Raw genomic sequence first — 24,445 nt, 5'->3', positions numbered from 1 at the left:
GCCTCCGGAGGCCACGATGCTGCGATGGTGAGAGCGTGCACCCCAAACCTGGCCGGCAGCCTGGAAAAGGGCATTCCCCGAGTGACAAGCCCATAGCCCCGGTCGCATGCAGAGCAGGTGAGAAGAAACCCTGGGAGCAGTGAAGGCTGCAGCCTGAGCCAATGCCACCTCGCAAGCTCCTGCCCAGGGTGAAGGCATCTTACGTGGTTGAATGGCCAAGGTGCCCAAGGGACATGACCCCCACTGTCAGGCCCTGGAACATATCGGTCACCTGCTGGGAGCTGAGTCACAAACACACGGGAGAGACGCTTAGACTCCAGGGCACACCAAGCGCGAACACAGCAGCAACCAGACCCCAGCACTACAGAGTTGCTTAACCTAGCCACCGAGCGCAGGAGCAGGGTCTGGCCGCAGGTCAGCACCACGCACAGAGCTTTGCCGCTGCCCCGCAGCGCTCCCTGTCCTCCGGCGCAGCAGAGGCTGCTCTCTCGTGCCCACTGGAACCTCTCCCGCGAGACGCCTCCTCGGGGCTTGCGCGGTTTTGGCCTGGGCAACGGGGCAGGGAATGCCACTGAAGCAAATGCCCTGCTTCCCAAGTTTGACCGGTGCTCTGCGCGGGGTTAGGAGGCTGCTGCCGGACACGCAGCACGGCCCCTCCCAGAGACAAGTGGAGATCCTGTGCAAGGAGAGGTCCGAGCAAGGTCGGCTCAGGGACCCTGACCTCCAGCTCAGGACTCTGTGCCCCAGCTTTTCCTGAGTGACCCCTGCTCGTGGCTCTCTGCTGGGTGGGCTGGAGGAGGGAGAGGAGAAGCCCTGCAGTGCCTGCAAGGATCAAGTGCATCCCACGTGCTGTTCTCCCCACGGCACGGGTACCTGAGCGAGGGGTTCTTCTCCTTGGCCTTGGGCTGCATGGCTTGCTTGGGTGACTGGCCCACGGTGAAGGCGAAGGTGCCGCGCACGTGCTGAGGGTAGCGCAGCTTGTGCAGGTGCTTCCTGAAGACCTCAGCACTGTCTGAAGCCACCTCCTCATCGAAGGCAATCTTCAGCAACTGCAGGAAGAGCAGAGAGCAGGCTGAAGGGTCGGTCACGGCGTGCTCAGCACGGCTGGGCCAGGGGACTGGGAAGGGCTCCTCCCACCGCACAGGGCAGAGCTCGGATCCCAGTCGGGAGCAGGGACTGCAACGGGCACAGGCCAGGCTGTCCTGTCTGTCCCGCCGTGCCAGTTACTCTGTCCCATGCTCCTTCCTCCTGGAGACCGCTCCGTACCCGGCACTGCTGCTCCTGCGATGTCCCCAGCACCCGCTCACCGCGGCTCCGAGCATGCAAGACGGGCAGGAAGGAGCAGACGGCGTTTTAGGTGCTCTCCTCCCAGCATTGCTCTACCTCCACAAGTCTCTCAAAGATGTAAAATGCTGAATAACTGCTCGCATCGTGACATCTCTCCCTGCTGTATTTCTCTCCCCAGAACCTGCTACAAGGTTTTGCAGAACCAGCTCCCAGGGTGCCGTGTGGGGACACCCTTTATCAGGGAGCGTAGTGATAGGACGAGGGCAGATTTAGACTAAACGCAAGGAAAAAATTTTTCACGATGAGGGTGGTGAAACACTGGAAGGGGTTGCCCAGAGAGGTGGGAGATGCCCCATCCCTGGAAACATTCAAGGCCAGGCTGGACGGGGCTCTGAGCACCCTGATCTAGGTGAAGATGTCCCTGCCCATGGCAGGGGCGTTGGACCAGATGACCTTTAAAGGTCCCTTCCATCCCGAAGCCTCCTGTGATTCTATGAGGTGTAATGGTTTTAAACTGAAAAAGGGTAGACTCGGTTAGATATTAGGAAGAAATTCTTTACTGTGAGGCACTGGCACAGGCTGCGCAGAGAAGCTGGGGAAGCCCCGTCCCTGGCAGTGTTCAAGGCCAGGCTGGACGGGGCTTTGAGCAACCTGGGCTGGTGGAAGGTGGCCCTGCCCGTGGCAGGGGTTTGAACTGGACGATCTTTAAGGTCCCTTCCAACCCAAACCCCTCTGTGACTCTACAGACCACAGCCTACTCCTTCCTGTGCAAGGGGGCCTCCGTCTCCGTCCCCTCGGGTGCACTGTCATCTGCTACAGGGGTTGTCTTTGGTCCCTTCAGGAAAACTACCCCCAAACCACGTCAGCCCGGGCAGCAAGTGCCTCATCTCAAGGGACGGTGCCAGCCACGGCCACGTACCTGCTGGGTCTCACCAGCAACGTGCTCCCCAGCTGAGACAGCACGAGACAAAGGAGCAGCCCGCGGTCTCACCTGGAATGTGCACGAGCGCAGCTGCAAGCCCTCCTGGATGAACTGATCCGCCTGAGCCTGGATATTGATCTTCTTCTCTTTGGTCAGTGAGGCGATGGGGAAGGATCGGATCACCACCTGCTCCCCCACTGGGCACAAGCATGGGAACAGGTTAGCCACAGCCCAGCACAAGGCCAGGCCACGCTGGGCCGCTCCCGGTGGCCATCACCACAGACACCCCCATAGGATAAGGCGGCCAGAAACAGGTCAGACATCCTACAGCCAGCCCACGGCGACTTGTAGATGATGGCTAGGATGGGCATGAGTAATTTATCACCTACCAAAGGTGGAGAGCAAGAGCAACCACCCCTTTTGTAGTACCGGAGGCAATCACCAAGCTTGTGGTGGTTGCAGCAACCCCCAGCAAGTCCCAGTGCTGGCTGGTCACTCGCCCAAGGCAACCACCGGAGGCCCTTATCATCAGCCCCTGCAGCAAGATGAGCTGCAGCCACTGCTCTGGGAGAGCTACCAGCCACCCCCTCCCCAGGCATTACAAACCCCTGAAGACAGAGGCTGTGGTGCACACAAACCCTTACCCAGAGGGTCCGTGGGAGTGCCTTTGAAGATGATGCGGTAAGTGGTGAGGAAGATGGCTCCTTCCGCGGGGAGGAGAGGTGGACCACCAATATTCCCTCCAGCAGCTTCCTCCCGTCCATCAGGCATGAGGTACACACGGAGCCCCTCCATCACGCACTCCTCACCCACCAACAGGTTGGGGCGCAGCAGCTTTGGCTACGGGGATGTACAATAGGAAGCTCAGGCCCATGCAGACTGCGGAAGGGGACCTGATAGCCCCACACAGCACCAGAACCTTCCCCCCCGCTGCAGCGGGCCAGGCCCCTACCTTCTGGATGGGAGGAAGCCTCTTGCTCTCCCTGTGCACAGCATCCAGTGTCTCTATGTGCATCTGCACAATATCTGTGGACAAACATGAAGTTAGAGACTGCAAGCAAGTCCTGCCCCACACACCACCCATCGCGCTGCCAACCCGCCCTGTAGCGCTCTGTGCGCCTTCGCTTGGCCTTCCCACTGCTTCTCGCAGAACTTCCTCTTGAGCAGACCCCCGAGCTCATCTGGAAGGATCCCCAGGGAGATCACACGGCCACCCCTTCCCCAGCACCGCCGCACCGCATCTTACCAGGGATCATGACATGCAGCCCCTTGAGGTGCTCGTTGGTCACCCCGCTCTCCGTGCAGACTTTGTCCACAAAGCGGTTGATGAATCGCACCACGTAGTTGGCCACGTCAGAACTCTCTGCATCCTCAAATCCACTTTCTGTGTCATAGCTCTCAGCCACGCTGCCAGCGATGCTGCCGTACAGTAGGGAAGAGTTAACCCAGAACATCTCTCTGCTCTGCTGTAACCCACGCCAGGCAGAACCCAAGGGAGTTTCTACTCCTGATATGAACCCAGGAGAGCTTCCACTCTTGATATCAAATGCCCTTGGGCACTGCAACCTGCATCAATCCTGACGGCAGCTGAACGACCCAGATGCCCCAGGTACGGCACCAAGGAGCTCCTGTCCCCTTCTCAGGCTGCTCTGGCGTCCCTGCAGCATGGCCATGCCAAGCTTTCCAGCCCCGCTTACCTGTTGGTGACGAAGCTGTTGCTGACACTCTCCACGTCCCCCAGCCCAGAGCTGCGTAGCAGGCGGTTCTTGCTGGTGTCGAGAGGCAGCAGCAGGTAGCTCATGCGGTTGGCGTAGTGGATGGCCTGGCTGAAAACAGTGCTCTCCTCCTTCTGGATCAGCTCCTGCTGTTTCTCTCGGCTCATGGTGGGCCAGAGCCTCAGCTGCTCCGATGCTATCTCCAGGGCAGACTTGGCTTCCTGCGGCCCCTCCGTGCTCTCCTGATGGAGTTGGAAGGAGACGTCAGTCGTCTGCATGGGCAGGAGACCTGCCAGCCCTCACCCCACTGTTCCCACAGGATCTCCCAGAACCTCAGGCTCATTCAGCAACCTTACCAGCCTGTGGACCAGGGCACCGTTGTCACCTCCTCACCTCATCCGTGTGGTTCTCCTCGTTGTTGTCCAGGTACAAGGCTCGGATGTGGTTCTGCACATCGCAGTAGAACATGGCCTCCCAGAACTGGATGTTGGTCCACACCACGTGCTCCTGCACGCAGCTGTAGGCAAACTGCGTGATGCCCGGGCTCAGTTTCTGAGGAAGAGAGGTGGAAGAGAATTTCATACCAACTTTGCCTTTGTGCCAAGCTCTCCTCTCCTTGCTCTAGCCTGTTGCTGGGAAAGGCAACGCACCCTTGGGCTGGTGGGAGGGACACCTGCGTCAGAGCTGCTCCAAGCATTCCTGGCAAACTCTTCTGCTTTGCCCAGCACCCACCCAGAGCCCCGCAGGGCCTCATGCTACAGATGCTTTACGGGAGGCAGAATTTTATGTCAGCCCAGCTTGACCGACAGATCAAGCTGGCACTTCAGAGCAGCCTCAGTTTCTGAGCACCTTTCCCGCAGGTGTTCCAGCCACCTTGGGAGCCTTGGGCCCAGAGACCGGCGCAGCCAGCCTGACCACCTTGCGAGTGGTTGGAAGCTACTGAACAGGACCCTCTACCCCGAGAAGCACCAAGGGGACAACCTGCCCTCACTGGCTCCCGGTCCTTCCGCCTGCTGGCCTCTGCGGCCCCCGAGGAGTTCTGAGTCCGCGAGGGCTGTACAGGGGGTCCGGCCACTGCAGATACTCACTCGGCAGAAAGCGGTGACCAGTGGCAAGAGAGCGGCTGCAATCCCGTGCTCGTCCATGGCAGTGCAGTCCTGGGGAAGAGAGTGGAGGTTACAAGAGGATTCACTGCAGACTCCCAGACCTACTCCAATCCTGGCACCATGCTGTCTCCCACAAGGGGAGACAAGCTCCTTCCCGAGAGACACGCTCTCCCAGCCCTCTCCTACCTGCAAACAGCAGTTCATCATGCGGATTATGAAATCAAACTGCTGGTGATCCAGCACTGCCCGGTTCTGCTGCACGTGCAGGTTCAGCTCCTGGGTCAGGCAGTGCCTGGCTGCTCGGCCCTTCATGGCGCGCAGCACAGCAGGGAATAACTGCAGAGGAAAGAAGAAGTCATGGAGTAGAAAGACGGGGCCCAGCGGAGCTCTGGTCAGATGGTGAGTTCAAGGGCAGCCCGCAACAAGGAGGTGCAGGAGGGGCTTCACGTTCTGACTGTCTTGGCTGACACCAGGGTGTTTACAGACAGCTCATCCGCACTCGCACGTGGAGGCAAGGCAAAATCCCAGGTCTGGCCAGCTGGAGCACAGCCCCGGGGGGGTCCCCAGCCTGGTTATCTCCACGGGACAGACCCCGGGGGGCACTGGGAGATGCAGAAATAGTGCTAAGCTGACGCAGTGGAGCGATCAGCCAAAAGCCCAGGGACACACAACAAGGAGGAACAGCGCTGAGAGAACACGTGAACATATGGGAACAGAGCTGGTCAGCAACGATCTGGACGTGGGCAGGGAACGTCCTCTCCAGCCTGCCATGGAGGAGAGGCAGAGCAACCTCCCCTCTCCTCCCCTCAACCACCGGCTCCTCAAGAGCCTCTCTCACCTTTTTGGCTTCTAACATCTTGTTCTCAAAGACGTAGGTGATGCAGTTCCTGACCACCTCCAGGCGACGGGCGCTGTTGGCCAGGGCATTGCCGTTGCGCTCCATGATGGCAGCTGGGGAGAGAATCACCCGTTAGTTCAGTCAGGGCAGGGCTTTCGCCCCTGGGTGGGGAGAGATGGGTGCCCCCTCCCCTGCTCCGCGTGGGCAGGGCTCTAGGCTCCAAGAGCTCACGATGGAAGAACACTACGGGGTCTTCAGCCATCCCCTCATGCTGGCTGAGAGACTCCAGGGGGCTCTAAGCAGCCCGAGGGGCAGAAGCTAACGGGGACAGCGCTGCTGCTTCCCCAAGACAGCAGCCCTACCCATGTTTTGCTCACGTGGGACCTTCAGATGTGCCGTAGTGTGAAAGGCAGCCAGCTGCACCACAGTAAAGCTCCTCCTAAGCAGGGTTTCTCATGGCAGGGAAAGGCCCTCCGCGCACACATACCAATGGGGGGTCCTGATGGCACCATGCATTTCTTCTCTGCCTTCACAGCAGGAGGAGCCGTCTGCAGCTTCGCAGTGGCCTGGTCGATGATCCACTGCACCGTCCCCTCATCCAAACGGGGAAAAGGCTTCTGGTGGAGGCGCAGGTGACAGCCTTCCGTGGGCTTCTGCACCTTGTGCATGGTCACCGCGGGGTACGGGTTCTCCTGGCACAGCAAAGACAGCTTCTTTTCAGGCATGCGGCCATCATGTGTCCTTTCCCAGGGCAGGAGGCCCCGCGAGGCATCGTTTAGCAACCGCTGCTGCTCTGAGGCCAAACGCTCTACAGCCCCCAGAAACCTGCAGCCCTGAGGGCAGGCGGTCGGGGCAGCAGTGCCAGCACGCTCTGCTCCCAGGAGCCACGGGGACAGCTCACTTTGGCCCTGAACACAGCAGCGAGGAAAGCACCATTCAGGAGCTCCGTCCGGAGACGGCCGAGAGCCCGCAGGCGCTGCTCTGCTTTCAGACGACCTTTGCTGGCCTGGCCTGGATCAGACAACAAGCGCAGAGGCTGCTCCAGAGCAAAGGCATGGAGTGCCTGGTGCCCAGGCCACCTGAAAGCGAGGAATCCCACTGCTGGGAGCAGCTCACGCCAGGCCAGACACTTCTGGGCCCACCAGCAGGTGCCCTGCCGCATGGGACAGCGCAGGGTGGGACAGGATCGCGCACTGCAAGCATCAGCTCCAGCAAGAGCTTACGGAGGGAGGACAGACCGACCGGGGCTCCGACCCAGGCCCTCCCTGCCCTGTACCCACCTCCGGCCAGGTTCCCCCTCCTGCGCTCGGGCCTCCAGGACTCACGTTTTTGTAAAGTTTCTCCGCCAGCTCCTTGATGTGCCGCAGTATTTTCTGCTTGTTCCCCTCTTCTGCGCGCATGCGCTTCACTTCATAAGCCACAAGCTGGGAGAAGAAGGGACGGGTGAGAGGAGCGGCTGCCTGCTAGGCAGGACCCGGCCACCCTTCCCATACCCCGGCTCCGTCCCCCAGTGCAACGCTGCAGCCGGAGCGTCACGGCACCCCCGGCTGAGTCCCACAAGGGGCAGGGAGAGCTGAGTGGAACAAGGACGCACAGGATGGTGGGGCAGGGTGTGCTGTTCCCAAACTGCCGCTTACCTCATCAAACAGGTCGATCGAGCGGTACGGGGCCCCCCGCTCGGTCACGAAGCCAGCGAACGCCATACCCTCCAGTACCTTGGTGAGGAAGTCATCCTCCATCAGTCCCCTCTGCCCAAGGAAGGCTGCCTGGAAGAGGGGAGAGTGCGCACCGTCAGCAGCGCCGTCCAGGCATCAGTCATCCCGGCTGACGTGGCAGCATGGGTGACACCATTACCGCAGCGAAGGACAGGTGCCCATGCAGCAGTGGGACCACGCCATCTCCTTCCCTGTCCCATGCAGGCGCAGGGACAGGGTTTGCACAGAAACCTCTGGCCCGTGGCAGCAAGAGGCGCAGGACACGCTCGGTGGCAAGCGAAGAGCACCGGCATCAGCCCCGGCGTGCACCCCGGGGGAGGTGGGGACGCAGGGGCCACAGCTGCGTGGCACTGTCTGTGGCACTGTGTGGTACACAGCTGTCCATCTGGCAGCTGTGACAAGGACCTCATCCTGAACAAGGCTTGTTCACCCCACCTCTTCCCCAGCCGTGGCTTTGAAGGAGCCTCTCACCAGCGCCACAAAGGCAGCCCGAAGCACCAGGTTTCCTGCATCTGCAGAAAGCCCTTAGGACTCTGCCCTCGGCAGATGAGTGTGGGAGCTCGTCCCACCCGTGAACCGCCGGCTGCGGCACACCACGTGCCTCCAGGAGCAGCCGCTGGGGAACAGCTTTTGCTCCTCCAAACACCCTCGCCCGCTCGCTGCACACTGACTCACTGGGTGGGACGGGACGAGGGTGCTACGGCAGGGACCGCTCACCCACAGCCCCGACGACGCTACGGACCTCCGGACCACTGTGCCACCCACGCTCGCCCTCCTCACCGCTCTGCGGAGCTGCCGGACCAGCCCCTTCCCAGGGGAAGGAGCCAAGAGGCGCAGGGCTCGGTGCTGGAGCCACGGGCACTGCACCCGAACACGGATTGCTGAGTCCCGTGGCCCTAAACCCGCTGTGAGAGAGGCGCAGATGCTGCTGTGACCAAAGCAGCTGAGTAAGTGAAATTCGGGCTATTTTGTACTGAACGCTGGTGCTGCACAGAATGATTTTATGAAATGGAAGTTCCTTATACTTTATTCATTTTATAGCAGTTTTATGAAAGGGCATTTTCCCATGCTTACTGCACGTTCATGATTTTATGGAACTACTGAATCTTTGTCAGGCACCTGTCAGGAATCTTTACCGAGCATAAAAATATAGCTCAAAACCCTTATGAACACGCTGCTGACTTTAAATGACAGAGACCAGAGCACACAGAATCAGAATCGTTAAGGTTGGAAAGGACCCCTGAGATCGAGTCCAACCGTTAACCAAACCGCCAGGTCCACCTCCAAACCCTGTCCCTAACCACCACATCCACGCGTTTTTTGAGCACTTCCAGGGACTGTGATTGCCCCCCTGCCCTGGGCAGCCTGGGCCAGGGCCTGACCACTCTCTCCGGGAAGGAATTTTTCCTAATACCCAACCTAACCCTGCCCTGGCGCAGCTTGAGGCCGTTCCCTCTCGTCCCATCGCTTGTTCCTGGGGAGAAGAGACCGACCCCCCCGGCTCCAGCCTCCTTTCAGGCAGTTACAGAGAGCGATGAGGGCTCCCCTCAGCCTCCTCTTCTCCAGGCTGAGCCCCCCCAGCTCCCCCAGCCGCTCCTCCCCAGCCTTGGGCTCCAGCCCCTGCCCCAGCCTCGCTGCCCTGCTCTGGCCACGCTCCAGCCCTTCCATGGCCGCCTTGGGGTGAGGGGCCCAGCGCTGAGCACAGCATTCGAGGGGCGGCCTCCCCAGTGCCCAGCACAGGGGGACGATCCCTGCCCTGCTCCTGCTGGCCACACCATTCCTGATACAGGCCAGGATGCCATTGGCCCTCTTGGCCACCTGGGCACACTGCTGGCTCATGTTCAGCGGCTGTCGACCACCCCCCCCAGGCCCTTTCCCGCCGGGCAGCTCCCAGCCGCTCCTCCCCACGCCTGCAGCGGTGCCTGGGGTTGCTGTGCCCCCAGTGCAGGACCCGGCCCTGAGCCTTGCTGACCCTCACCCAGTGCCTGGGCCCATCGCCCCAGCCTGGCCAGGGCCCTCTGCAGGGCCTTTCCTACCCTCCAGCAGATCAATGCTCCCACCCAACTTCCACCAACATATTCCAGCGCAGAGCAGCACTGGTGATGCATGAGCCCAGGCCCTGCACGCCCACACGCACTCTCCGGGCACCCTTTTGTGGGTACAAGGTGTTGCCCCCTCGACCTTGTGGCAGGCTGGGCAGAGCGGGAAGGCGCAGGCAGCAGGAAGGCTCCTGCCTGCCTGTCCTCAGTGACCCGGAGCACGCAGCGGGCAGGGCAGGGCTGCGTGACGTGGCTGCGCCAAGCCGCAACGCTCGAGTCCCTCTACTCTTGCTCCCCGTCTGTTGGTCTCCTCCATGGATGCCCAAACTCTTCAAGCTTTTCCCTGCTCTCCCTGCCCTGCCAGCCTTTCTGGTACAGCTAACGCTCCAGACGCGCCGGGGAAGGCAGGCCCTGCCTCCTTCCTCTCCCCAGATCTTAAGAAAATCCCCAGCTCCAGGCCAGGAGGGGAGGGACGCCTTCTGTGAGCCTCAAAGGCCGCTTGACGCCAGGCACACGGGACGCCAGCTGCAGTGCATCTGACCACACACAGGCATAAACAGGGAAGCGCTATCTGACCCCCAAGACCTTGGGACAGTCAAGGACAAACAAGGGATGCAGGTGGACCCGGGAGCGATGTAGGAGAGGTCACTTGCTGGAAACACAGAACCGTCTTCTAGATACAGCTGTATTTGTGCAAACCTCTTCACAGATCAACTTGTCCCAACCTCCGCCCAACCCACCTGGAAAAGACTTATTCCATAGGGCACAATTCTGCCGCGTGGACAGGCGGCCATCAAGCAGAGGGAGCCAAGTCACTGCAGAAACATGTCCCCTGCCCTCCCTCGCTGGCCAGGCCCCGGAGGCTCCCTCCCTTCCCCGTCGCACCGCTCCCAGCAGCGGCTCCTTCCCCTCCGGCAGCTGCCTCCCCTCTCAGAGCAGAGCCAGGCTGGCAGACCCCCGGCGTGTGTGCTCGGGCCGGCACCTCACCTTATGGAATCGGATGACCGGCTCGGGATGGATGCGGATGATGTGCAGACACCAGCGATAGCCCTGAAGCAGCTGTGCAAACAAGCGGAGGAAGACGGCACGGATCTCCTTATCCTGCAAAGAGGGAAGGACAGCGTGGTCAGGCAGAGGCTGCGGATGAGCCAGCTCACGGGGGCAGGAGTTGACACCCAGCACAGAGGCGAGGGGATCAAACCACGTGTCGGGGTCAGCATCTGCTGAGCAGGGCAGGAAACTCGGCACAGATTCCAGGGAAAAAGGGACATGGCAGGCTGGATTCACTGCTCTGCCTCCCCTTCGCAGCATCCCCGACGCTGCACGCAGAGGAAAAGGGAGCTCCCACAGCCCTGGGGTTTGCTCAAGCGCCCAAACGTTCGGTGTCTGCCTCCAGCCCCTGCTCCAGCGCGGCAGCAAACCCGGCAGCCCCTGTCCACGGGCCAGCTACTGAAACGGCACTGCTGGCTCCCAGGCCGCGGCTTGGAGCTGCGGCCTCGGTGTCCTGGCAGTATTGCGCTTTGCCTCTTAACCTCAGCAACACCAAGATGGAGACAGGCCTGAAATCGTGCCTGTCCACTCCATGCCCAAGAAACGGGGTGTCCAGCAGGGACGGCAGCCTCCCAGGAGGGGTCCCCCTTCCTCCCCGCTCCACTCACCTGCATTTTGAGAGAAGAGGCAGAAATCGTTGAAGGGGGGAATGCGAGATCTGCCACCTCCAGCTCTGGGTCCAAGACCTGCACAGACAAGGCACAAAGCACGCTCAGCCCTGGCCCGGGGGGAACTCTGCCTTCACAGCTGGAAAAAGCGAGCGGCATTCCCCAGAAACCCAACAGCACCCACAGAAAAGGTCCGAGGAGCCTGGAAACAAACGTACAGGGCTGGAACCACCAGGTATCAGAGAACACTCTGCCGTACAAAGGAGGCCTGACCCTTCCTCGTGAAGCCCCGCTGCCCGGAGTGCAGACCCCGGGGACAGCTCGGCGGGCTGAGGGCAGGGGGAAGGGGGAGACGCACGCCGCGGGAGGGCCGGGGGCTCAGCACAGCGGGGCTGCGACAGAACCAGCCCCCCCGCTGCCCCCAGCCACGGGCGAGGAGCAGAAGCTGAGGCGCGCAGCATTTGTTTGGCGCGGCTGTCCTGGGTAGGCTCTCGCATGGCCGGCGCTCTCCGAGAACACGCGAGCAGCCAGAAAAGCTTCAGGGCCGCAGCTGCTTCCTGCCCACAGGCTGGGAGCCAGCCGCCTGATTCCCAGAAACCTTTGGCAGAACCACCCCCCTCCAGCACTGCCATGTGCCAGAGGCCATCAGGATCAGGAGAGGTCCCCTGGGCCAGAGGCCATCAGGATCAGGAGAGGTCCCCTGGGCCATGGTCAGCAGGACCCCGAGATAAGGACCTCTGCTCTCAGAAGAGTCCCTGCTGCTCCGTCCCCAGCCCCCCTTGGAAATGTGCACCATTCCTGAGGTGTTTGCAGCCTGCAGACGGGGAACGGCTGCAGCACTCACCATGGAGAGGGCTTCCCGGGTCTGCTGGAGCAGAGGTTCAGGGAGCAGGGAGATATGGACACACTCGGGGACGTTCACTGTCCCGCCGTCCAGGTCTGCGATAACGACATCCAGCTGGAAGTGGCAGGAGAGGCATGAGACAAGGCCAGGCTTTCCGACACCCTCCCCACCACCTCCCGCTGGGCGACGGAGAGCGAGCGAGGGGGCAAGCCCAGCTCAGGAGAGGAGGGTTTGGGACCGGTGTCTGACTCCTCTCCATCTTCTGCGAGCACTCTAGTTACAACACTAGTTATCTTCTCTTATCCACCATCACCAGACCCAAGCATTTGCCAATACACAAGCTACAAAGGGATCCCATGCTCCCTGCAGCGAGGGTGGCAGGGGGAGGACGACCTGGCAGGAGAGGGACGCAGCTCTGCTCGGCAGGCACCTGCCGTGACTTTGTGGCATCGGACTCCTCGGCACCTTATCAGCCCGGGTGAGGCGTCCGACACCGACCCGACACAGAGCCCATCCTGCTTAACCCCAGGGGCACGCTGCAGTTTGTTCAGAAGGCTGCGCAAAAGCTTGTTTCAGTTTAGGTCGGACTCGTTATGCTTTGATTTAATTCAGTTTCTAAACTGAAGTGCCAACACAGCCTCTTGGACCAGCGCTGCCAGCCAAGTCTCAGATCAAATCCTCGGCTAACCCCAGCCGTTTGTGTGCAGGCTCTGCAGCCCAGAGCCCCGACGACGCGTGGCCCAGCCAGCCCCGCTTGGCTTGTGCGGCACGTCTGGATCGCAGCCCGGGCTGGCCAGCCTGAACAAGCAGAGCCTGTGCGAGCCGGTGTGGTCAGCCTGCTGCCCCGGGCACCCTCAGGACAACGTTTGCCGCTATCTGAGACTGCTGACACATGACCCCTGCTTCTTCCTTGGACCGCTTCTGCTCCCGGCACAAGGGACAGGGTACACGGCCTCTCACCAGCTCCTGCGTCTCCGACTGGAAGATGGAATGGACTCCAATAATGAAGGGTGTTGGCGTGCTCAGTACCTCAAGGAGCTGTGCAGGCAAGATGGGCACATACGTGAAACTGCAACCAAAAAAGAGCATCACTGCAGCCAGTCGAGCCCTGCTCTCTACCCAAGCACCGTCCTCGACACCAGCCGACAACCCCCACCTCCGGAGGCTGCGGGGTGACTACGTCCCCAGAAAAACAGGCTTTCTCCTGGCACTCTCAGCCCTTCGGACAGTACGTGCCCGGCAGCTGCGCAAGGTTTCTGAAGGCTCGTGGACACTGACCATGATCATTCTCTGGCCCTGGAGTTATAATCTAAGTCTGACCAAGGGAAAGGTTTCCAGCAGAGCAATTTAAGTCCAAAAGAAGGCTTTCTTTGGAATACAAATAGCCTTTCTGCAGCCTGGGGGTATGGCAGGCCAGCATGGAAACAGTGCACCAGGAGCTGGCAGCAACAATGGCCTGTCTATCTCAACTGTCCTACTTGGGAGATGTGCAAACAGCCCCAGTGGCGGCCAGTCTGCGAGCCGGCAGCCCCGGCCGGGCCCCGCGGGTCAACAGCATCACCAGCTCCCCGGGGCTGGGGCGAGCAGGGTGCCAGCCGTCCCGCAGGAGTCACCGCGGCGGCTTGGCCACCACCACCGGCACCTTAACAAAAGCTCTGTATGTGCGTGCCCCTTTCTAGGGAGGGCAGAATTTGCACCACGGCTTTCTGGAAGCCTCCCAGTGTCCAGCCCCATCGTTCAGCGGGACTTTGCGCCCGGGGCTGGGACAGAGGGCTCCCAGCAGAAGCGGTGCACTGGTGCTCTGTGCAGTGCAGCCGAGAGAAGGGAAAGGGGATGGATTCTGGAGGGATAAGCAGCTCTGGCCTCTCCCGCACACACCATGGCGTGATCACGCACTGCTGGACCATGTCCCACAGCCTGATGGGCTTGCTTCCCTCTGTCGAGAGTTGCCACGGCTAGGAATAGCACATGCCAGCAGCTCCTGGAGCTACAGACACTGCTGGTAATGCCTCGCTCCCTGCTTTCAGTGCTAGAGCCCCGGTCTTGCCCTAGAGAGGAGGGAGGCAGGGGTGGAAGGTTCGCACCCCTTTGCTGCTGTGGACACACTCTGGAATCACGTTGCTGCGCACACCAAAGCCTTCAGGAAAGGGGCTTTCAGCACAGCCCAGACCTGTGGGCATGCACCTGCCCCTTCCCGGCAGCACCCAAAACACAGCCAGCTACCAGTAACACCAGCTATGAGACTGGGAGGCAGCGAGGGCGTGCAGCAAGGGGGAGGCAGGGCAGCAGCACGGGCTCGGCAGGCGGCTGTGCCCAGCTGGCTCAGGGCTGCGGGGCTCGAGGAGCCGCGGGGTTCCCTCACCTGTACTTGAGGGGGAACATAAGTGCAAGGAGAGCCCGGCAGGCGTCAGTCAGCCTCTGGTAACTGCTGGAGAGAAACAGGATCTTGTGTTCAGTAAGCGCTGCACAGAAGAGATACAGCACATTGGTGATGCCTGGGGAGAGAAGGAGAGAAGAGCGCTCAGAAACGAGGGTTCCCCTCTGGCACCCCACCAGAGACCACCGAACCCCACCCCAGCTGGATCCCACTCCCCGTCTCCGCATTCTGCACAACAGAGGAGTTCAACACCCTCCCAAAAAGCCACTTCTGGGTCACCCAGGTGCCTGCTCCTCCAAGGAAGCCGCTCTTCCGAGAGACGCTCAGCAGCTCTGCTGAGCTGCCAGTGCCCTTTAATCAGAGGCGCAAGGCCAACGGCAGCACACCTCCGGGCACTCGTTCCTGCCACCCAGGCTCCTTCTCATGAGATCCGGCCACGCGTCTGCGCCCGAGCTGGGGACAGCTGCCAGTCTCCTGCCCTCCTGGGAAAGGGAGGGCAAAGCGGGGCCAGGGAGGGCTCAGTCTGAGGTGGCTGCAGCTGGAAGAGAGCCCTGAGCTGACAAGCCGGGCTCAGGAGCACGGTGGGAAGCAACACGCAGGGAACTCCAGCCCAGGACCCGGCCAGCTGGCTTTGGCACCGGCCCCGATGAGAAGGAGGCGCGGGGAGAAGTCTCACCAAGCTGGCGGAAGAGCAGGGCCACGCTGCAGCTGCTGACGGGAAGCGAGTCATTGATGGGTGTCTGGATCACCTGCCTGTCCCCCGCTCCCAGGGAGATCGTCCTCTGCAAGAGAAAACAGACCCAGTCACCGGGCGTCCACCCAAGCAAGGGGCGAGCACAGGCATCGAGGGCAAGCCAGCTGCCCGCTGCCTCTCCAAGCCAGCAGCAGCCCGAATCCCCCCGGTGCACAGGGCCAGGGCGACCGCGCCCTCAGCACAACACTCGTGCCCAACGGGGCAGCGTGTCCTGCCACGGCACGCCGCCTCACAGCAGCACGGCTGCTGCAGGGAGAGGGAAGAGGACCCTGCAACAACACACGTCACGTGCTGGGCTGGGGCCATGGGCTAAGGGGAGGAACGAGACCTGCCGAAACAGCCGGCAGTCCCAGCCAGCACAAGCAACTCCTCGACAGCTGGCAGAAGGAGGCAGCAAGCCCCAAGACCCGCACTGCGACGTAGCACGCGAGGGCTCTCCAGGACCTCGCAGCCAGAGGGGAACAGCTCGCCTGTGCCGTGCCCAGCCAGCGCCGCCAGGCAAAGGAGCAGCACCAGCACCGCAGCCTCTCCCATCGGACAGGGTGCCTCGTCCAGGCAGCGCACCCAGGCCCTGATGGCTCCTGGTGGAAGGGCTGGGGACGGACAGACTGGGCACACTCTCATTGCTTCTCCTCCAATACAATTTTTTCCCCAGACCTAAGCTCATTCCCAGTGGCCTACACACCCCCACCCTCTCTTCCAGGCTGCAGGGGCTGAAGCAGGACCAGATCCCTGCCCCTCTTCTCCTCTTTCTACAGCTCTCTAGGGAAAACGCTCCTCTGCAATAGCAGGTTTCGCCATGCGACCCACCTCCTCGCTCAGGCCCTGCAGCCGCAAGAGCTCACGCCACCCCAACAGCCCAGAAATCTGCTTCTGAAGGCCGCCGTCCTGGCAGAGCAGAACAAGCACCCCTGACCTGGTCTTCCACACCAGGCCACCATGTTTTCACAACCCCCAGGAGAGCGCGCTCACGGAGAGGCAAGCGGCGCACAGCCAGTCTGCTGCGGTGCAGGAAGGCAACCCCCTTCCCCGGAGCCCACGCACACGTTCCCTGCTGCCCGCCGGTGCAACGCACGCAGACGCACGCACACCCGAGGGTGCTCCGACCGAGACGAATGGTGCCTGGGCCTCCGCCGCTGCGCCGGCTGCAGCGTGCGGCACCCACAAAAACGATGAAAGAGAGGTTGCTAACGAGGAGACAGACCCAATGAAAGAAAAGGTGTGCGTACCGCTGCTTCGTCGTCCGCGTCAAGCTGAGATAGAGACAGACAGAGATAGCACAGTCAGTTAGAAACACACAGAGACAGCAAGACAACAGGGAAGACGAACACAGGCAGAGGCCAACAACAAGCAGGGACCAGCGCTCTCGGAGAGGAGAGATGCACACACACACAAAGCAAAAGCGATAGCTGCTACGCTGGAACAGAGCGCTTGGACACAGCAGAACGGGTAGAGCACAGGGGGGAGTGCCACCAACAAACTGTCCTCCCCGTAGCACACTACTTGTTCCCACAGCACAGAGCAATCCTGCAAGAACTGGGGGGTGACAAATAATTGTGCCAAAAAGCGCTGTTCAGCGAGCCACAGTGGCTTGAGGAGCCGCCCTGGTCCGAGCAGCCTCTCCTCTCCCATGCTGCCGCTTACACGTCCCACCGGGGAGGAACCAGATGGAGCCGGACAGTCCTGGGCAGATCCTGCAGGAATGCTACGGCTCTCGCCCTCAGCCAGAGCAAACCCGGGACGCTCGGCACACAGGCACAGCCCCCGGGTGCTGGCAGCACCTTGCTTTCTTCTCTGGAGGACTCGGATACGAGTGCCGTGCAGCGCTCTCCTGCAAACACCGGGACCACTGCTGGGCCCTCCCGGGACCTGCATCACTCTGGATTGCCAGAGGAAGCACCAAACCTACGGCGGGCCACGACGGCAGCCCAAGGGGCACCACTTCTGCCCAGCACCCGCCCAAGAAGCCTGCACAGACACACGGGTTCAAGACGGCAGCCTCCCCTCGGGGTCACGGGCCGCAGCAGTGGAAGAAACCCCTCTCTCTAGGCAGCAGGGCCCTGTAGCGCTGCCCCCGCCTTGCAAAGGCTCCTCCACTTGGGTGCAGCCTGCGTACGAGAGAACTGGACGGTATTTTTTGCTGGGGGAAGCGGAGCTCAGCTGAAAGTGAAGCCACTGCAGGAGACAAGTGCACATCCACGGTTATGTTCCAGGTGTTAGCGTGGCGGAAGAGCTCCGGGGGGTTGCGCTGCTGCCTCCAAACGCCTCCTGCCAGTGGGTCCAGCTGGGCTCTCTCCACTTCTGTCATCTCCAAGTCAGCTTCAATTAGCCCTTCCTTACCCATCTGCTGCTCACATGAGCAAGACTGAGCCCAGCTGGCCTTCCTGGAGCAGGAGGAGGAGGGCTAGAGGAACACATGGCTCAGAGGGGAAAACAGGAGGGTTATCTTTGACGGCCTCCGTTCTGGGCACAAGCGAGGCTGTTGCTCCTCAAGCCCTGTCCATCAGAAATGCCAGCCACGCACAGGCACAAGCCAGTGGTTTGAGGAGAGAGCTCCAAGCTGCTCATCTGGCAAACGTTAGCCTTGCTTGGCCCGTCTCCCTCGAGCTGACTCGTCCCCGCTCTCACAGATGGCCCGTGACCACTTGGCTCTGGAGCAGCTCTCCAGGCAATCAGACAGGCCTGAGTGGAGGAGCGAGACCTCCCTGATGCAGGAATGACCAGAGACCATGGCAGTTGTTTGCACGGATCGATCGGTGACTACGTAAGCCAGCTGGTGGCCATGTCATCCAGTGCTCCACCCTGGAGGGAGCAAGGATCCAAGACCAAGCTGCCTCGTCATGGGAAGCTGTAGCTAAGCAAAGCAGCAAGATCTTCTGATCGAGGAGGTGAGAGGCTCCAAAACACAGACGTTTGTTGTTTCTACTCTTAAGCGCTTGGGAAGGCACTGCCTGCACTAGCCAAGCGCTTGCCAGCAGCAGTGCACTGCGGCAGCTCCTCAATAGCCAGCGCACTGAGCCAGACTCTGCCCCCGAGTCAAATCAGCCTTGCTCAGCTCGCCCCAGCACAGCAAAACCAGAATACAGCTGAGTGAAACATCCCTGCTTCTATCAGAGCTGCTCAGGAGGCAGAAGCACGGCGAGGGAAGAGGGAAGGGGCAGATTACCCACCTGAGCTCCCCCGGTGATGGGGATGGTGCACGTCAGGAGGTTCCCAATGACGTTCTCCAGGGACACACCCAGTCCGTCCACGTAGATGGTATAGATCAAACCCAGGCTGTTCTGGAGAGGAAAGCACAGCACAGCTGAGCATCAGGGTGGGAAGCAAACACGCACAGGTGCCGCTGGGGAGGCTCCAGTCTGCAGCACCGTCGCACGGAGGGGCTCCCAGTGCTTGTCACCAGACAGACGCACCCTGTGACAGTCAACTTGTGGGTGCAGTGCTCGAGGTCTTCCCCCTCGGGCCTCTCACAGCGAGTCCTCCTCAGCAGGACAGGATATTTAGCACGTGCTCAGTTTGCTTCCAGCCAGCAGCACCTCCCCATCCCAGCACCCACCCGTGCCCCTGGGCTAGAGCTCAGCAGGAGCAGCGCGAAGGGGGTTCAAAAGCTCAGAGAGGGGGTGACTGAAAACAGCTGGACTTCTCCAGCACCCCCAAGCACTCCCAGTCCCTGCAGATTTGCATCAAGTCTCACAAAAACCCCAAGTCGGGGACGGGAAGGAGACCCCCTTCTCCACCGAGGGCTGGCCGAGACGCCTGGCCGGGCCCCGCTCTGCTCGCCGTCTGCCCGGCATTTGGACAAGGCCCTTAACAAGACGCTTTAACTTTTGGTCAGCCCTGAAGCGGTCAGGCAGTTGGACTAGCTGGTCACTGGACGTCCCTACCAACTGAAACACTCTATTCCGTCTGGGAAGCAACACCAACTCCAGCACAGAGGGACTAAGGGCCACAAGCGCAGGGCAGCGTTCAACACAAGCTATAATACACAGATGAATAAGGAATCTGAGCAATTTGTTTTCAGGGCACCCTCTGGGTGGTTTGCTTTTTTTTTTTTTAAACTCAAACCATCTCCTCATGTCAGCGAGAAAACAGAAATTCTGGGGCTTTGGAGAGCAGGGGCCAGGCAGGCTACTGCACACTGGGATAACCGAGCGGAGAGCGAGCGCACGCTCCTGCACGTCCACGAACACGCTGCCCTGCCGGACGCTGCACGGAGGGAGCAGAGGAGATCCAAGAGAAGGCGCAGCCTCACCAGGTGCCAGAAGGGAGCTCTGGGTACCCTGCCCCTCTTCCCAAGGGCTGGAGCCCACCCAGCTTCAGGGGCCGTGGCAGCTATGGCCCCACGGCTGCTGGCCAGCGGTGAGGGCTCCTGGCGTAACGTGTCTACGGCTTGGCCTCGCCCTGAGCAAGAGGCAGACCCTCAGGCCAGCATCACGCTGACCAAGAGGACCAACAGGTCCTGGGCTACACAGACCTAATCAGAGAAGAGAAGGAGCCAGAACAACCCGAATCTTGCGCTGGGGAAGTAAGAGGCTGCACTTCATATTTAGCCAGTCAGCCACCCGCCCGAAGGGCAAAGGCAGAGCGCCCACCCATCGCCCGGCTCCTGGCAGGGACCCGGAGCAGCGACGGGAAAGGCAAAGACGGCTCGACAGGCGAACGCACCGTTGTTCTGCCACGATCTGAGCCTGCTCTGGCTTCCCACAGGCAGGTCAGAGGTGCGTGGCACTCGCTGCTGCGGAGCAGAGATCCCAGTCCCAGAGCTGCCACGCTCAGAGCCCTCCTGGGGACACCCAGTGACATCTGGGTTTGTGTCACGGCTAAGGGGGAAATGACCCAAGGCCCAGGACAACAGGGCTGTAGTGCTCGTCGCTCTCTGTTCCTCCGAAATCACCAAGGGGGATAATTCAAGCAACCGAGCAATGAAATGAGGCAGCCAAACATGCGATGCAAACATTACTGGGCCTCCTAACAAAACCAGCCAGGGAAGACGAGCAGTCAGGTACGCGAAGACCGAAATGAGCCGGGCACCATTTCAGCGCGGGCCCCAGGGGAGAAGCGCTGGCAGCAAACGCCCGTCTGCTGGAGCAGGACCCGGTCGGCCCCGAGCAGGACCGGCTCGGCCCAGCAGGAGAGCAGCAGATGCTGCAGCCCGGCCGACCTCGCTCTGCTCTCCCAGGCTGGAGAAAACGAACAGCTCCTGCGTTTTAGAGAATTCCAGCTCCACTGAAGGCAAGGCGTGGTAAACCCCATCCTGGATGCGAGGACGACCATACAACGCAACCACTTGCAACAAGGGAAATGGACTGACGATCCAGGCTCAATCCTGTTCATACGCTCCCTTCTGTCTCGGGCTTACTGCTCCCGCTCGCTGGGAAGGAGTCGCTGCTTTAACACCAGCTATCAGCCAAGGCAGGCTTGGCTTGGGCTCAGACAACTTTCCCAATAAAACACCCAAGTACATAGACTTTTCTCCTGTGAGGGCGGTTGAACGCTGGCACAGGTTTCCCAGAGAAGTTGTACAGTCTCCATCCTTGGAGATAGTTCAAAACCCAACTGGAGGATATCCTGGACGACCTGCTCCAGCTGACCCTGCTTGAGCAGGGGTTGGACCAGAGGCCTCCAGAGGTGCCTCCAACCTCAGTTACGTGGTTTGGGGCTGTGAGTCTGTGAAGCCCGAAGTTTCCGCTGCTCCAGCAGCTCCAGGCCAGAGAACAGAGTGATTTTCTCCCCCCCCGTCAGTTATTAATGCCTTGAGCACGCTGTGGCTGAACGCCCCGCGGGAACACCAAGTGCTCCCATTCACAGAGCCTGTGAACAAGAGGTTCCAGAACAGGGCAGCTACCCAGAAGTGATCTCCTCGCAGCGGCGGGGGGGAAAGGAAGGGCACAGCCTGGCCTGATGGAGAGCGCTGCCCTCCTGCAAGCTCAGCACCTGGGCAAGCTAGCGGAGAGCCCACCGTAAATGCCAGGTGGATTCCTCCCTTGGACCAAGAGGAGCAGCCAGGCAGGCAGCCTGCTCGGCCCGGAGGGGGCTGCCCGCACCCCGCCTGCCCCCGCCGCAGAGCTGCGGACACGATACGCACGGAGGCAGTTTGTAAACACGCCAGCTTGCAGCCCGTGCCCTCCCAAACCTTCTACAGGCACATAATGCAGCACGTTTAAAGAAAATAAAGATGGCAAAGATAAGTGCTCCCACAGGAACGGGCTGTTCTTCACGGTTTTTCTGTTAACAAAGCTGGGTCAAGGCCGCCAGCTGCCCGGCGTGGCCGAGCCCCTCGCTGTTCTGCAGCCAGCCGTTCAGGTTCAGCGGGCAGCTGCTGACCCGGCTTGCGGAGCTGGACCAGGATGCAATGAGCGGGCTGGGGACAGGCCGCTCTCCCACGGGTGCTGTGCCACAGTGCTCCTACAGCTCCTGTTCCTGGCAGCAACTGCGTGGCTCCTGGCTGCTCCCAGAGCCTGAAGGGCTTTACTAACGCTGCTCTCCTCTCCCTCCCGTGTAGGGGCCCTGCTCCCCCCGCCCCAGCCACGGTGCGTTCGGACTTACCCTGAACACCTCCGCGTGGTCCAGTCGCGACACCAGCACCAAGCTTTTGGGAGCAAAGAGCTGCGCGGGTTGAACGGGAGACGATGGCTCCTCTTCCTCCTCCTCCCCCTCCCCATTCCTGGGGTGGCTCTGAGGCTAGGGAGACACACATCAGCCAAGTCCCAGGGTTAGAAAAAGAAGCCCTTCCCTCTCCCAAACCTCTGACGCCAGGGCTCGGATTCCTCCAACAAGGGGAATCACTGGCCAAAGGCGAAGGCAGCCGGATGCCTCCCAGCCAGTGCTGCCCACCACCTTCCCAACCTGCCTCCGCAGGCAGGACCCCGGCAGCCCGCGTACCTGCACGCTCTCGACAGCCTCCCAGAAGGTGAAGCAGGCGCAGTAATGTCGCTCTGAGTTGATGTCGGTCAGCACAGCCACGAAGAAGGTGGGGGGGTTCCTCTCCGTGAAGAGCTGCCAGCCGCTGGGCTGGCAGAACTGCAAGAGAGGGCAGGAGACAGCGGTCAGAGGGCCTGACCTGCCCGCACCGCTGCCCTTGCTCCCCCGCATCGCTTTGGCGGTGGGAGCCGGGAGCGTTGGTGGGCTGGACGATGCAAAAGCAAACCACCGGGTACCGATGCTGCCAGGTACCGGCCCGGCTCCCAGGGACAGGGAGCTTGGTGTGGCAGCGCATCGCCTATAGAGTATATAGGGAAAGAGGGCTGGGCCACCTTCCCTGGCACACGCTGCAGCACCCGTAGCCACCACGGTCCAGGGAGTGGAGAGCACTGGCCAGAGCCTCCCGTCCCCTCTGTGGGGGAGAACTGGGCAGGCACCTTCCCCTCCTCTCCGCAGGGACAGCAAGAGCCGCTTGGAGAAACCCAAGCTGGGAAGAAGGGTGACAGGACACCCTGGCCGAGCTGGGCACCCTCCACCACCCTGCACCCATTTTGGAGCCGCAGGCGCTCGCCCAGCACAGGGGCTGCGAGGAGCTGGGCTGTGCCGTGCGAGGCGGCTACCTGCAGCCAGCATCGAGCCTGCCAGGCTTGCCAAGTCCTTGCAGCCCACCAAGGGGGCGGGCGGCCGCAGGCAGGCACGGCACAAACTCCGGGAAGGAAAGGCGATGCGTCCCCGCAGGGCCTCCAGGCACCAGCGTCGGCTCCGGGAGGTGGCACTCCTCCCTCGGGACAGGCAGCTGGAAAACACTGGCCCAGGCTGCACCAACACCGCCTGTCAGGCAACACCAAACACAGTTTTACCCGTTTCTGGGGACTTTCCAAACACCCTCCCAGGGTATTTGGGTAATTCCAGCCAGCGGCCCCAGGACTGCCCCGGGGTTTCAAAGTCTCAAGGGATTTTTCTTTATTTCCTCAGCATCTGCATTTGGCTGGTGAGGAGCTGTGGAAAATTCCTGACACTTTGGGGCCCTCCCTGAGACAGCTTCCCAGAGCGGGAGCGCTCGGCTCCTTGCAGGGCCGGGGCCCGATGCGCTCTGAAGAGAAGGTGATGAGCAAAACCGAGGATGAGAATAAAGCGGCAACAGGACCGGACTGGCAGAAAGGGCTGGCAGGCCACAAAGCTGCAGAAATCACTGCTCTGGCCCAAACCCTTGCGAATCGAAGCTGGTTTCAACCCGGTGAAGGCTCCCAGCTGCGCACCGCTCTCCGTGCCCACCCTCACGCTCCACGTGCAGGCACGCGCTCCGCTGCACAGACCCTCCTCTCCTCCCCTGGGCAGCCCGGTGCAGCTGTAAGGGCTGGGCATCAGCCACAGCGCAAGAGCTCGGCGTTCTTGAGCTGCCCAGGTACGGGCAGCTGCTTCCCAGACTCTGCCGCGTGCGTCCCGGTAAGCCTGTGTCCCAGGGCCTCTCCTTTCTGGTGCCACTTTCAAGCCGGGCTGCCCCCTGCCCGGCTCCCCCGTCAGCAGGCAGGAGGAAGGTATGGCTCAGCAGCCGTCAGGGCAAGCACACAGTGTCACTCTCCCAACAAGAGGGTTCCGCTCCGCTGTCAACCCGTAGCTCACCGCTCTGTGCAAACATTTCCCAGACATCGCAGAAATGACGAGAGCAAAGCACACAGAGCCGCTGCCCTCGAGGAGTTTGCTGCTGGGTCCCACCCAGCACTTCCCAGCTGCTGCATCCCGGTGCAAAGGGATGCACTCCACAACCACGGTATCAAACCTTCCCTGCGGAGACGGGTACGTACAAGCCCGATGTCGGGGGTCAAGTGTGTTCATCCAGAGGCCTGAGAAATGGAAGTCCAGGTCCCCCGGACTGCTCTCTAGAAGGGAACCCCAGGGGGACATCGACATCACCACCACCAGCGGGCGCAGGCTCTGCTCCACTCCCCGGTCACACCGTCTTCTGTGCCAAGGAGCCGCAGCCCATTCCAGAGGCAATTACGCCGCCGCTAAATGGGCGCAGGGAAACAATGGCACGACACAAACATGAACACACCTGAGCCTCTTCACTCGGGGTTAGACCTGCTCAGGCCAAGGCACGGCTCCGCCGTCTTCTGCCCCCAACGCGCAAGCTCAGCGAGGACCACCAGAGCCCTCGGTCCCCCCGCGGGAGGTGCAGGAGGCTCCTGATGCCCACCCGGGCTCCAAGCACCAAGCTGTTCTGGGACTCTTCCCGAGCCATGGGATGAGAAGCCAGCTTCCTAAAAAA

General features: G+C 61.2%; 1 protein-coding gene across 5 annotated transcripts in view; it reads right to left on the bottom strand.

Moving 5' to 3' along the window:
- SBF1 (SET binding factor 1) overlaps nucleotides 1–24,445 on the bottom strand; it is a 90,574-nt gene that overhangs the window by 12,622 nt on the left and 53,507 nt on the right. For 4 of the 5 annotated variants that reach the window (XM_087767674.1, XM_087767675.1, XM_087767676.1 and 1 more), the window contains exons 3-24: nucleotides 22,138–22,275; nucleotides 21,802–21,936; nucleotides 18,426–18,536; nucleotides 15,178–15,283; nucleotides 14,487–14,619; nucleotides 13,085–13,193; nucleotides 12,125–12,238; nucleotides 11,281–11,358; nucleotides 10,610–10,723; nucleotides 7,506–7,634; nucleotides 7,194–7,292; nucleotides 6,356–6,560; nucleotides 5,869–5,981; nucleotides 5,217–5,366; nucleotides 5,013–5,081; nucleotides 4,318–4,476; nucleotides 3,907–4,166; nucleotides 3,456–3,628; nucleotides 3,162–3,235; nucleotides 2,854–3,049; nucleotides 2,279–2,406; nucleotides 874–1,049 (exon numbers count right to left, since the gene is read on the bottom strand). In XM_087767674.1, the coding sequence (XP_087623800.1) occupies nucleotides 874–1,049; nucleotides 2,279–2,406; nucleotides 2,854–3,049; nucleotides 3,162–3,235; nucleotides 3,456–3,628; nucleotides 3,907–4,166; nucleotides 4,318–4,476; nucleotides 5,013–5,081; nucleotides 5,217–5,366; nucleotides 5,869–5,981; nucleotides 6,356–6,560; nucleotides 7,194–7,292; nucleotides 7,506–7,634; nucleotides 10,610–10,723; nucleotides 11,281–11,358; nucleotides 12,125–12,238; nucleotides 13,085–13,193; nucleotides 14,487–14,619; nucleotides 15,178–15,283; nucleotides 18,426–18,536; nucleotides 21,802–21,936; nucleotides 22,138–22,275 (2,969 nt within the window). Of the gene's footprint in view, nucleotides 1–203; nucleotides 282–873; nucleotides 1,050–2,278; nucleotides 2,407–2,853; nucleotides 3,050–3,161; nucleotides 3,236–3,455; nucleotides 3,629–3,906; nucleotides 4,167–4,317; nucleotides 4,477–5,012; nucleotides 5,082–5,216; nucleotides 5,367–5,868; nucleotides 5,982–6,355; nucleotides 6,561–7,193; nucleotides 7,293–7,505; nucleotides 7,635–10,609; nucleotides 10,724–11,280; nucleotides 11,359–12,124; nucleotides 12,239–13,084; nucleotides 13,194–14,486; nucleotides 14,620–15,177; nucleotides 15,284–18,425; nucleotides 18,537–21,801; nucleotides 21,937–22,137; nucleotides 22,276–24,445 lie in introns of all 5 variants that reach the window. The other variant, XM_087767678.1, reaches the window with a different exon arrangement.

The sequence above is a fragment of the Nipponia nippon genome, unplaced genomic scaffold (assembly GCF_047370975.1).
Source record: "Nipponia nippon isolate SJK-2023a ecotype South Korea unplaced genomic scaffold, ASM4737097v1 scaffold_3, whole genome shotgun sequence".
Taxonomy (NCBI): Eukaryota; Metazoa; Chordata; class Aves; order Pelecaniformes; family Threskiornithidae; genus Nipponia; species Nipponia nippon.
This window is presented reverse-complemented; position numbering and strand designations above follow the sequence as displayed.